The sequence below is a fragment of the Sander vitreus genome, chromosome 24 (assembly GCF_031162955.1).
Source record: "Sander vitreus isolate 19-12246 chromosome 24, sanVit1, whole genome shotgun sequence".
NCBI classification, from domain to species: Eukaryota; Metazoa; Chordata; class Actinopteri; order Perciformes; family Percidae; genus Sander; species Sander vitreus.
In genome coordinates this window covers 4255818-4269817 of record NC_135878.1, presented here as the reverse complement: position 1 = coordinate 4269817, position 14000 = coordinate 4255818, and the positions used below count along the sequence as shown (strand labels likewise).

Genomic DNA, 14000 nt, shown 5'->3' with positions numbered 1-14000 from the left:
GGTCTACACTATTTAGCATTTTTGAGCGTGTTGCATTATAGATAGGAACAGAATTATAAAATGAGATTAAAATTAGCATTTCAATATTTTCAAATCAAATGCTCTCTCTTTCTCCAGGCTGAGGGCCGGCCGGTCAGGCGCCAGCCGGCAGAGCAGCTCCGAGACGGAAACGATGCCGCGGCACAGCGAGCCTCGGCCGTGGAGCAGCACCGACAGCTCGGACAGCTCCAACCGGCTCGCCCCGCGGCCCCCCATCACAAAGGCCAGCAGCTTCAGCGGCATTTCCCCCGGCCTGGTCCGAGGGGACAGCACGGCCAGCAGCAAGAGCACCGGGAGGCTCTCCAAAACAGGCAAGAGGGATGGAGAGAGCTGGAGTAGAGCTGTACTACAATGTTTAGAGACTCATTTACCTCATAATGTCCTCACTTTGTTTTAAATGAAACTGTGAAAAAATACCTTAGTGAGGCCGCCGTAAATGCAAAAAAACTGCATCTACTTGCACTTTCAAAGTGTAGCAGTCAATATTCTGCCATATACAGTTTTTTATTGTTCTGTTTTTCTGAGGAGAAACCACCTCCATGTTTTTTTCAGATTCAGCTGTTTTCGTGATTGGTTGTTTTAAAACGAGGCAGATTACATTGTACAGCTATTTTCTGATTGTAGATGGAAGGATTTCTCTCATGTGCATGTAATTCATTCATTCATTCATTCATTCATTCATTCATTCAGTCTCTCAGAGAAGGGAGAGGAAACTCTGTGTCCCAGCATGACGAAGTATCCTAATTGGATAAATGAGGAGCAAAAATAGGCATTTTGCGTATTGAGCTCCAAGCAAACTCCTCTGGCATTCAGGGCTTCTGAGTTGTCTTCAGAGCAAATGTTTGTTGTCCTCCCATTGTTAGTAAAATCTGTGGGCCGCCCTGTAGCCGGGCAGCTGTCAAAATTAATGACCGTACAGCAACACGGTGATGGAAGAGGCCCTTTTAAAAAGTGTTGTAGCAGCAATAGTGTAAAACCTAGCGGTGAGGAGTTACTGCAGAATGTGCAAAGTATCACTGAGATGCAGTTAGGGCTGCAGGTACTTACTCCACAATATGATACATTTGTAACTAGATTGGCTAAGATTAGAGGAAAGTGTTCTTTACTGTGGATTTGTCTTCTTTATCTCAGTGAATGCAGGGTAGAAGTCCTTGGTTGGCCTCTGCTCTCCATTTTGTTTACCGCCACCGTTTCTGTCTGGCGTTTTTCTCTTCTTGCTAATCTCCTGGTTATTTATTTTTTTTACACAGAGGTGTAACAGCAGCAGCAGCAGGCTTCTTGCCTGAGCAGTTTTTTAAGTTGTTTACGAGGCGGCTGGCTGCCCTCACTTTGTGTTTTGGGAGTATGAGTTGAGGAGACATTTCTCCTGTGCTGCCGTGTTCGGCTGCATTTGCCCTTCGCCTAAGCCCTTGAATAACATCTCTTAACCTCTTCACACCATCTCTCCCTGTAAATAGGAGCTTATATATGATGAAAGTAAAATTGCTCTCAATCAACTGAAATTTGAAAATGTCAAAGTAATGACATTTGTCATTAATTTTCCCTCATTTTAAATCCAGCGGTGGGAACTAAATTTACTCAAATACTTAGGTAAAGTTTTAAGGCACTTCATTTCCATTTCCTGCAATTGTAAACTTCTAAACTCTTCTAAACACTAGATTGCGATGCCAATCCCTCCTCCCAAAAAACGTCTTTGTACAATCGCCATTCGGTAATTATACAGGGGGAAATCCATAACAGACGGTGCACAGATACCAATTTCTCCATCAACAGTTGCTTGTGCAGCCACCAGAGAGGTTGCTTTATTAGCAAGACTGCTTCATCATCACCATCAACGCTATTCACCCACTTGAATAACTAGCAAGCTGAAAGCAACACGTTAATGCTCCTCCTCTCAAAAGCCATCTTGAAGTCATTCTGGGAGACGTAGGAAGAATGTTATAATCTCATTGTTCTGCCGTTCCTCAGGTTCAGAATCGTGCAGCAGCGTCGGCTCCTCGTCCAGCTCTCTATCCCGTCCCCAGCTGCCTCTCCCAGTTTCAGCCCCGTCCTGGTCCAACATCCCCGGCGCACCCTTAATCCACATAGCCGCTGACACTAGAAGCTCTGGACACCCTGAGATGATCAAGAGCGTCCCGTCACAGCCACCATCAGCTACAGACGCAACAAACTTTTACGTGTTGCCGCTGGAAGCCTCAGGGATACCACCCGGCAGCGTTCTGGTCAACCCACACACAGGTGGGTGATGGGATACCTCCATGCGAAGATGAAAAGTTTCAATGTGAAAGTCCATCTCATTAAAATCAAAAATCACACAAAGGCACAGGATTTTGTTCTTGAGGGGCGGTGACCCAATCTCAATCTGCTGCATTAAATCGAAGCAAAAAAATACATTTTCATGTCTTGTAATTTTGGTTTACTAATGAATTATCCATGACTCGGGGACAGAATTACAGGTTGGCATGGGGCTGCACTCGGTTTGTCTGTCAAATTAGTAGTCCGACCAGAGCACGCTGATCAAAATGCACTGAACAGATGGGAGAAATGTGTAAATATTCATCGTGGGCCAGTTGTACACTTTTGAGCTGCAAACTGAACTTCAAATGCTGCCAAGGTTGTTAATTCCTGTTGCCTCTCCTCTCATGGACCATGTTTGGGTGTGTCCCTCCCTGTCACCATGAGCATAATTCAAGTGTTTCCTTTTTTTGTGATGATGATTCATTATTAGTGTGTGTTTGCGCAGTTCACATCACTGTGGTTTTTGGTCTCTTATGAATTAAATTTGACAGGCAAGCCTTTCATCCACCCCGATGGCAGCGCCGTAGTTTATAACCCGGCCTCTGTCGCCCCCGCTGCTGGCAGGAACCCACAGCAGGGGAAAACCCCACAGCAGCCAATCCCTGTCCCGACACAGCAGCAGCCAACCAATCACCTCCACCCTCAGGTCAGTGGGGACGGGGCTACATTTTTCAGCAGGACTCATTCAAATTGAAATCCTGTAAAGACTCCAGTGTTGTTTTTTTCTAACTCTCTCTAACCTCACTAACTTATTGTGCTGAAATGGGAGCTGATAGTAGGTTGGTAGGAGCTTCTTTAAGCTATTTAATTGACCCATCGACAACCCCTCCAGCAGCACCAGCCAATGTTACCTGAGATAGTGTTACATTCGCCAAACCCATCAGTCCTCATCCTAAAGGCCTTTTTCTCTTGTTACATTAAAAGTGAAAACCTAAACGGGGTTCGGTAAAATGGCCAATTGAAGCTCCCACCGTTTTACTAGCGTCCTTCCTCCAGTCTCATCTCCTGTCCCTCTGTCCATTTCTTCTTCTTCTTACCTCCTCAGCCGATCTGTCCTCCTCTCCAGCTGTCCTCTGAGCCTGTTCACAACCCAACGGTCTCGTATCCTCTTCCTCCTTCTCAGTTCCTGCCCGTCTGTCATAACCAACAGTACACTGTGGTACAGAACTCCTTTTCTTCCATTTTATTATTCTTCCCCTCCCCCGCTCTCCTTCTCCTGTCAGACCTGGCTCATTAACAGTTTATTTCTAGACTTTTCTCTGAGCAGTTAAATGAATAAATGAAACTGACACAGATGTCCAGGAAGCTTGTGTCGAGCTAAAGAAATACTCTGCGCTCTATTTCGACTCAGATCTTCATACTGTATCTATTTGCCTTTTTTAATGAGCTCCTTGATTAATTATCTTTTGTGATATATTTAAAATTTAGATCCATTATTGGCCACATATGTTATGTTATATTCAATACTACGTAGCAAGCAGAGTTTGCTATCCCCATTCAGTGTTTTTAACAGGTTTGGCTCAACAAGATTGCTATCAATGGTATCTAAAATCAAGCATTATCTCACCTTTTCAAACTTCAAAACACCTTATTATTCCCCCACTTAACTATTCAGTTTGTTTTATTGAGTGGGAAGGTGTATTTAAATCCAGCAGGAGCCAGTACCCACATATATAGATCATGCATTCACTTAACCTCATTTTTGACCCGGTTTTAGTGAAAGACATGCCTCTGTGACTAATTATGCCTGTGGAAAGTTCCATAAATATTTAATTCATCACCAGATGTTAGCGCTGAATAATCCATGACCAAAAACACTACTTTTCCAACATGTCAGAAATGACCTGAACTGGCGTGCGGTGGTGATGCACATAAATAGTTCACTTTAGACTCTGCTGGTCTCTGCAGACCTGGGTCAGATTTAAACTCTCTGCGTTTGTTTGAACCTTCATTTAGCAAGTGGCTTTGATTCAACGCTTAGCTTAGGAATCATCTGACTGTCCAAGGAGGTCGGAACTGTATTGATCCAAATTCTGAGCACATTGAGTGAGTAAAATGTGTTTCAACACTAAATTCTCTCTCCAGCCTGACGCCCTCAACGCCCAGTTCAGTCACATGACTCTGGCGCAGCAGCCGCCCGGCAACAGTGGGGCTTCAGCTCCAGACGCCCGCCACTATCCGGCTGTATACCACCACCACCCCTCCCAGATGGTACTGCAGGGAGCTCCGCAGCAGCAGCAACAGGTTGCTAGCTACATGGTGGCAGGGCCATCAGGAGGACCCCCAGGGGTGCTGCAGGGTCAGCCTGTCCCGACCCAGGGCCCCAACCACACCTATCCCAGTTCCACCTCGGGCCCTGCTGCTTTTTCTGGATCCACCCTGAACCAGCAGCTGCTCCAGCAACACACCTACATCCATCAGCCTGTCCAGCAGGTAGGGACGTCTAAAATCATGCTAACTGTTTCAAAGTGTGGTCATTGGTCGACCGCGGATCACTCCCGCAGTGGAGAACCAGCTTTATGACTAATCCTTAATTTCTCCTCTTGCTGGGAAGTGGATTCAAACGGGAGTGCTGATCTGTCACACAGTCCTTGAACTCGTATTGTGTGTCTCTTCCAGATGTCTGCGTGTTACTGCTCTTCAGCCCACCACCCCCACTGCTCCAGCCAGCAGCAGCACTACCGGCCCCCTGTCAACCCGCTGTCCTATAACTGCCCCCAGAGCCAACACCTGCCCCAGCAACAAGGTATGCACACGGTCGTTTTTAAAGAAGATCCATGTTTTTTAAGAGAGAATCTCCCCCAAATTTTTCTTTTTTTCTTTTGATACATTAAATTGTCAATATAAACTGGTAAAAGTTGTTTTTATAACAAACACACCTGGATGCCAAAGAAATAGCAGGTTACCCATCTTTTCTCCAGTTTTCTGTGATAGACCAAAGCTTATTCAACTTCTTCAAACATGGCTTTGAAAAAGTTACATGGTGGATCTAAAGACAAATCAAAGGATGTTTTAATGAACGAGGTCTGCACTCTCTGATGTAAAGCAATGGATTTTTCCTTGATTTTTCAGACTTCATGTTGCCAAGAGCCTTGCTGTTAAACAGATAGTTTGACTTCTCACTTTCAGCTCTTAGATAGTATTTATTTGTTGTTGTTGTTCTTCTTGTATGTTTCTTCACAAGGGAGCTATGCCAGCCGCAGTCCGACTGCTCTACTGAAGGACAAATGTTTCTCCCTTTCTTTCCTCAGTTTATTCGTTTTTACGAGTTCAGATGTCTCCCCGGGAGACATCCACTTGATTATTCTGGTGATTCCCCCCCCTTCACCACAGGAGTTGAGATTGTTAGCTCCTGCTTAGTCTTTCTCACACTCTCACACACGCGCACGCTGGTGCACACACACGTCTCTGTAAGTGGCTGCGGCACTATTCTGTCATCTGTAGGCTGCAAATGCGTCTTCCCTGCTGGGGACCCGGGGAACAGACAGCGGACAAATGAAGCTGACCTACAAAAGACAGGACAGCAATTATTTCTCAGGGAAACTGAGAAAAATGACTTCAGTGCCTAAGAAAATATATATATATACACACACACACACACACACACACACACACACACACACACACACGACCAACTAAAGGTACATATAGTGTAGCGGGTTCACACATAATAAATAAGTAGTCAGTGGGAATTCTCTGATGGCGCAATCAGGGTCCGCAGAGAAACTTATGTATTACTGTATGTATGTACTTGTGTTTACACTCTTTGCTGCGGCTTCAGTCATGGTCATTGGGATTTGTCTTCCTTCCTCTTTACCGTTTGGTGATGCCAGAGTTGATTTGTCACCGCTGGGAAGAAAATGCCACAATCCTACTTTCAATGGAAGTTACATGAAAGAAATGACCATGATGGGAAAACCCTGAGATACCTCACATTTTGAATCATACTAGCAAACAGTTAAAACACTACATAAAATATGCACATGCAGCCAGGTTAAAACATTGGACACTGGATATAAAGCCTGCAGTATCTATTATGGGTCAAATGAGTAGGGCTGTGTACTGTATTCAATACTTTTTAGGCACCGACCTGATTGCATCTAAAGTATCGAGTATCGAAAAATGCCTCGTCATTCAAGTTTCAATACCTAAAGTAAATCTCATCTGCGTCTGTGAGCCAATAAGCACACAGAAAAACTGTACGTTACGCGCTGTAGAGACTGGGCTCACGTAGTAGGAGCTGAAAAATAAATCAAAAATTTGTGCCGTAATGTTGTAATTTCTTTTTGTTTTATTCAATTGGTATCCAAAAAAGTATTGTTTAGGAACCGGTATCGAAGTCACGGTATTGTTATTGGTACCGGTAGAAATATTTTTGAACGATACCCAGCCCTACAAATGAGGCAGGTAGATAGTCAGCTGCCTGGGCCTTTCAAGACAGGATTCCTTTTCATCTTAATGGTTTTCAGGCTTTGAAGTATGATTTAATACCAAAGAGGAAGCACATTGAGTCTTGAGAGGCGGAATGCGGGGCCGGGACGCTGTCTGAGAGGCCTTTATGAATCTCACAGTGAACCGGTCTCTTTTTCAGCCCCTCACTCCTCACATGCAGAATATGCAGTAATCCCGCCATTGCTAGACGGTCGGCACAAGGCGCGGAGGATGGAGCGTGTGCATGCAAAGCAAAAACTTCCTCCTAATTGGTCTCAGCCTGTCCTCACTGGATGGCTCAAATCCACAGACATAAGAAGGAATTTCCGAAGTAAAGAAGTCAAAATCGTCCCTCATCTGCTGGAATGGAATAAAATGGGGTGCGTTTTTGATATTACTGTCATTTCATGCTTGGTTTGTGAGTGAAGGTGGGAGATGAGGCTGGATAAAAATAGTCCTCCCCCTCTCTGTTCCTCGCTGAGCACTCTCATTGTCTCGTTGTACTTTTCTCCCAGGGCGGCAGACTGTAAAGACACCTTCACAAAAGGACGTCCTCTCCTTTGTCCCTTGGAATACCGCATGTGTGTGTGTCACAAGGGACCGTATTTTCAAATGTCTCTTTTTGTCACCTTGACATTTAAGTGTCTGAATCTCCCCTTCCCCTCCGGCGAGGAATAAGCGCCGCCATTTTAGGCCTTTTGGAAAATGGACAGATCCGTGTGTGTCATCTTCTCCCGGCGCTCTAAATGGGTTTTTAAGTAGTACTGGAGAAATGTGTTCCCATTCTCCGTTTACCCCTGAACCTAATCACTCGTTGAAGTGGAAGTTGTTTTTTGTTGCGGCGAAGGAGCGGTTCGGCCACTCAGGTTGCAGGTTCAGGCCACCGCAGGCTAAATCAAATATATTGACTTTCTCATTTATTCCGAGTGCCTCAAACCTGCTTAGCTGTAACAGCTCTACTCCCCGAGCCAAGCTCAGACTTCGACAATCTTTGAATCTCCTTCTTTTGTTCTCCTACAAATTTCCCTTTAAAAAAATCTATAAAGTCTTGATAAGCAAGCTTTTATCAGTGCTGTCTCTGGCTGTGTTTCATAGGAGTCGTGAATATTAATTGCAGTGTTGTGTTACCATCACTATGTTCCTATCAGGAGTCTCTTTTCATTCGGTCACAGCGTTGTGCCTTTTTCTAATTTTGCCTCAGTGCACCAAGCCATGATGCCAAACCCAGCATCCAGCTACCAGACCATAGTGGGCATGCAGCCAACATCCACCGTCGCTCTCACTGGCAACCAGCAAAGCAATATGGGTAACCAGATGCAAGGCATGATGGTCCAGTACCCTCCAATGCAGTCTTATCAGGTATTTAGATGACGAGATGCCTGCAAGCTTTCCCGTTGAGTGTCAGATTAATATTAACAGTGTAAAGATGAAAAAGAGCATGCAGTTCATTTTGGTATGAATGGAATTGTTCTCAAAGGAGGCTGCTGGTAGCTCTTTATTCTTGTCAAGACACAGGAAGAGAAGAGAGCTTCCAAAATAAAAGTGTGCCTAAGATTAATGGAGAAAACAAACTTTTGAGTTATTCGTCTTTTAACAGTAAGGAGAATACAAAAAATGTGTAGATGTTTAACCGCTGTTTTCCAACCTTTTTTCCTGCAGCAGGTCTCTGTGCCACAGCAGACGTACCAGCAGCCAGTGTTTGTGTCCTGTCAGCCAGGACAGGGGGCGGTGGCTGTTGCTGGCATGCAGCCCTGCTACAGCCTGCTCCCCCCTAACCAGCACACCACCATGAGGTACCATCTCAGGTTAAACAACACGGACACTCTGCAAATGTTCCAAAAGTAATGAAACAGCATAATTATGCGATATATCAAGTTATTTTTTTTCAAATGTGAATGGAAATGAATGTACTGTACCAGCATCAAATGCAACAGAAAGAGCATGTGACTCACCAAAGATAAAAGATGAATGATTTTTTGTCTTTTTATTTATTCTTTTATTGAAACAGGAAGTCTCATCGAGATCAATATCTCTTTTCAAGAGACACAAAAATGAACACATACAGTACAAGCATGTACTGGTTACACATTATTTGAACATCCATCCATCCATGTCAACTCTTTAACAGTTTTCAGGGTTCATACGTTTTGAAAAAACCTGGAAAAGTTATGAAATTAGAAAAATGCAAATTCCAGGCCTGGGAAGGTTTTGGAAAAATATAAAGACCCAGAAAGTTTTGGAAAAGTCATGGAATTTCTTTTAACACAGCATAATAATATGTGATTAATAAAAGAAAAATCATTTAATAAAAAATGTATTTTCACGTCGTCTTAACCTCAACGTTCTATTCAGGGCGCGATACTACGAATCCCACTATGAACTACATTAATTGTCATTCATTTTATTGTTAAACCTCTGAGGGTAAACTTTAACACAGATTTTTGTTCTTATTGTATAATGTCGACTGACATTTTCAAGAATACATAGTCATGGAAATTTGCCAAAAAGTCATGGAAAAGTATTGGTTAAAATGCATCTGAACCCTGAGTTTTTGTAACTCAATCCGTTTTAAGGAGCCCAGTATGATATAGTATTTTAGATTTAAGTTTAAGTTGTTTTATTGCATAAAGATATTGTTCAAATGCAGCAGTGTACATGCACATCAGTACTTTGATATATGGGAGTAATTAGTTTATTGCACATTTTATGTTTATGATTTCTTTCATAAGCCAGTTTCAATGATCAATTCAATAATAATTCTAAAGGCATAAAGCTGTCTAAAATGTAAAAACACTTTCTGGTTCAGCCTTTTTCCTCCAGAATGAAGTTACATTTACACTGATAATAAACTTACTTTGATTTATGTTCATCCTTTTATAATGCCAGTTTCTAATAGCTGAAGTTGCTTTAATCAGGTTTAGGTGAAATGATTAGCTCGCCTGTGGATGTACTTTGTCCCAGAAACCGATTTGCAGGTACTAGCTGCTTTTTCTCACTCCTAAAGGTGCCTCTTATTTATAGACCTAACAAGCATGATGAGTGCGTCCCCAAAGCACCACCGAGCCAAGGTCATCTTTGTTCACTGTGGGGGGGGGGGGTTATTAGCGCGCTGCTTTGGGTGATGCTTTTCGGGTCTGCGTATTGGTGATGAATTTCGACTCTCAAAGAGCCGGAGTCGTCGTCGTCCATTACTGCTGGTGCCAAGTAGTGGTGAGCGCTGTGCTCTCTCTCATTATAAGCTGATTGATAGAACTAGTTCACAGAAAGCAAAACATGTAATTAGTTTCTACCTCCATGGACCCAATCAATCTGGATACTGGTGAGAGGGAGCACTACTGGGACCATTGTGCATGCTCGTATACATCAACACCAGACATGAAACAGACATGTACTGTAGTCATCACCTGCAGAAGAACAATGTGTGCGCACACACACACACACATACACATGAGAAGAGAGGTCACTCTCTCTTTTTCCCAGCTGTAAAATGAGGCTGCTTTAGTAGGGCAGTCAGTGTGGAAATGATTTATGCGTCAGTGTTCGAACGGCTCAGTGTTCTCCCGCGAGGCCCGACTGTCCACCTGCAGCCAGCTTTTTCACCAGCTGTACGCGAGTCCCTGCGGGCAGGTTGCTTACTGAGCAGAGCACCTGCTTTGCAGATTGACTTAAAGTTAAATTTCAAATGTAATACCCCCAGCTGAAGTGTTAAGATCGCTGAGCTTCTGGAGATTTACGTCTGTGCAGGTTTGGAAGCGATTCTCTGATCACTTCTGAGGTGTAAGCATCATATTGGACTTTTTTTTTTTCTTGAGGTGCTCAGGCTTTGGAGTGCCAGAAGCACTTCTGCTGACAAATTTGGCAACATTTTAAACCTTATACAGGGTATGATCTACCCATTAATTTTCTGCTGCTTATCCAGGTGTAAGTGGTGTTTAATGATGAATTAATGATATTATTAGGAAGTATTGGTAGTGGGGCTACAACTATAACCACCTAACCATCATTTATATGGTCGATTATTTGCAGATTAGTTTTTTTATTTTTCTATACAAGACAAACATCACAAGTTGATGGCATCAAATTCTGTTTTCAAAGCAACAGTCCAAAACCCAAATACATTCATTTAATATACTGTAAGACGATAACGAGCAGCAAATTCTTAAATTTGAGAAGCTGGAACCATCAATTGTTTTGCTTGAAGAATTAAAACGGTTAATCAATTATCAAAATAGTTGCAGACTATTAGCTGCCGCTCTAATTGTTCTATACTGCTTGAGTACTGACAAAAATGTGATGGAAATGTCAATAGATTAATGTAGATGGCTAACATTTCTAGGCCTTATCATCCTGTGATCCATCCCTATCACCTTTTTATACAAGTATTAAATTGTGCTATTAAAAAAAAAAAAAGTTTGAACGCTGTTCTAAAACCCTTTCCTCTGTGTGTTCATTCACAGTTCAACAGTGAGTTTCCTGCCTGCCCAGATGATGGAGCAGCTCCAGTTTCCTCAGACCTCGTCCCCCTGCGTCTCCCAGCAGCACCCAGGCCAGCAGTATGCAGGTACACTCCCCTCCGACGGCCAACCACAGCCCAATCCGAGGTCCAGATTTAAGCGCGTAGTGATGTGCTGCAGCATCACTTTTCAGTCTCTGACATTAGCTGCCCTGGAGATTCCCCACCACTGCCAGCACTCCGACATCCTTTATATTCCCCCATATCTCAATAACTGCAGAATGTATTCCTTCACAGCTACCACCCGGGCTTCATAATGAAATCATCTTCCCTGGGTTCACTTTGCAGTTGTATGTGCGTCGGAAGCATGATTAGATTTACACTCCGGATTTTCAAAATGAGAAAGAGTGAGGCGTGGTGATGACGGCTCCCTGGAGTGTGTGTATAAGTGAAAGTGATTTGCACATCCATTCTCCTCTTCCTCTGAAGCTGCACGGAGATTAAACAGCCAGTAGGTCGACCACTGCAAATGTTGTGTTGACAACTTCCGTCCAAATGTTGTTTTGCATCTTTGAATGATGTCGTTGGCAGCTCCAGTGTGAGTTATGCTCCAATGGTTGTATTGGGATATATTATTACATGGTTGGGCACGGGTTAATCTAATTTTAAGTAAAAAAAATAGTCCTAGTTTCCCTACTGTCCTACTCCTAAATGATGATTCTAAATGAACAACTGCTTGCTGTTCACTACAAGACCATCATATGTAAACTCATTCATGCTCTGATATCATATCAGCAGTACAGAAAGCATGAGGTGAAGGCATTTCTTTAATAAGTCAGCAGATATATGGACCTTGTTGATATATGTGTAGTTGTAATAGATATATATATATAGGTAAATTGGGAGATAGATAGTTGAAACTACCATAGATAGATAGATAGATATTGTCATTGCATATATTTACACAAGAAAACTTGGTTGGAGCAATCCAGTTTGCAGCATTAAAATACAAGATAAAATGAGATATATGCACACTCACCCACACACCTCACTCATGCCCATGACCACCTACACATATTACCCATGATATAAATAAATACTCAAAATATATAAATGTAGGGAGCAATGAACACAAAAGTTATTGCGTCATTAAGCATTAAGCAGACGGTTCTATCTGCGCAAGTGTTTGTGTGTGTCTGTGCATGTGATTGTGTAGTGGGGGGCTGGGTGGTGGTGATAGTAGTGATGGGGGTTGATTTCCGCAACCTGTCCACAGCTCTGTGGAAAAAAAGCTCTTCCGTAGCCCGTGTGAGGAGACCGCTTGAGTGGATGTCACACAGATATGGGAGGGGTGAAATAATATAAAAATAAATACAAAAAGTTGCCATAATAACCTTTCTCCATCTTTTCCTGTGTTGCCTGTTTTGTGTTGGCCTTTCGAGGGCTCACAGAATCTCTGTCCAGAGGCCCAGGTGGGGCAGTCTCCTTACTAATGACCTTTATTATTCATGCCTGATTATTATGTGAGCGCAATGGCGGGAGCCATCATTTCCAGCCCGTCAGTAATGAGGTCAGATGAAGGTCTCGCGGCGGCCTCACCTACAGCGTCACCAGTAAACATTTTTAATTGGCTAGGCCGGGGCCAGAAATAATCTGCAGATTAAGTCCAAATATCCATTGTCCTTGCTACTGTTGGGTAATAATTCATAAATCAACATTGGTGTCGGCTGTGCAAAGTTTCCAATGTGATTTTCACCTAATGTGAGCTTTATGTAAACAGAAATTAATTAGGTGGAATATATATTTTTTGAATTGATGGAGCAGAAGGTTGCTTCTCAACCTCTGATTGTTTTTTTGGTGGGGGGGGGGGGGGTTAAGTCACGTTCATGCGTCACAAACTAATAAGATAATTGGATCTACCGGATCATTGCAGAAGGTTTAGCAGCAAAATGGTATGGACTGTTATTGCCGCTACGGATGTGCCCTTATAATCAAGGCACTTAGAACCTAATTGCTCTGGGGCTAACGGTGTGAGAGCGGTGTTTTCACTGATGTGTAGCTAAACAAAATTGCTGAAAGAAAGCTTTTTGGGCAAAAAAAACCGATGTAATGAATGAAAATAAGTTATATAGTGTGTTTTACCATTTCTGCGTGACCTGATTTGCCTCTTGTCAACACTATTTCAATTCCAGCTTGTGTTATTTATTTATTTTGGTATTTGTGCAGGGTTGTTACCCTCGGCCCACGGCAGCGGCATGGTGATGCTGCAAATGACAGCGCCCTCCTGCCAGCAGCCCCGGGCTCCCTCCCCCTGCCAGCGGAAACAGCCTGGCCACAAACACTCGGGCCCCGAGCACCAGCGCAGCCGCAGGCCTGCTGAGCTCCCCCCACCTCCAGACAACACCCAGGTACAAACGCTGCCCATGTGCATCGATTAGGCAAAGACAGTCACGCAAAACAATACCACTTTTCAGAGTTTCAGAGTTAAAATAAAACTGCATTGTTGTAATGTCAAACGATTGTATGTAACCTTTTAATAACCTTGTTGAGGTTGTCTTATGGTTTTGAGAAGATTTAATTAGCTCAATGGCCCAGAGGTTTTGACTTGACAACTATTTCAAATATTATAATAATAATAATAAAATGTCAAATTAAATTATAAATCTGCTCAGGTAATGTTTGCCACATAGGACAATACAGTATGTGTCAGAAAGTTAAGACTGTCGCAAGAAAGCCAATTTAGTTTGGTCGTCTGAGTCTGACAGTGACGCGAGAATTG

At 43.1% G+C, this 14000-nt stretch overlaps 1 protein-coding gene across 9 annotated transcripts in view; it reads left to right on the top strand.

Annotated features, from left to right (window-relative positions):
- The window catches only part of LOC144512732 (R3H domain-containing protein 1-like), a 46471-nt gene that overhangs the window by 28461 nt on the left and 4010 nt on the right, over positions 1–14000 (top strand). For 5 of the 9 annotated variants that reach the window (XM_078243623.1, XM_078243619.1, XM_078243626.1 and 2 more), the window contains 10 exons: positions 118–350; positions 2008–2277; positions 2829–2983; positions 3383–3496; positions 4423–4770; positions 4957–5083; positions 7970–8127; positions 8428–8609; positions 11226–11329; positions 13448–13629. In XM_078243623.1, coding sequence (XP_078099749.1) covers positions 118–350; positions 2008–2277; positions 2829–2983; positions 3383–3496; positions 4423–4770; positions 4957–5083; positions 7970–8127; positions 8428–8609; positions 11226–11329; positions 13448–13629 — 1873 coding nt within the window. The remainder of the gene's footprint in view (positions 1–117; positions 351–2007; positions 2278–2828; positions 2984–3382; positions 3497–4422; positions 4771–4956; positions 5084–7969; positions 8128–8427; positions 8610–11225; positions 11330–13447; positions 13630–14000) is intronic. The other 4 variants (XM_078243620.1, XM_078243622.1, XM_078243621.1 and 1 more) reach the window with 4 other exon arrangements.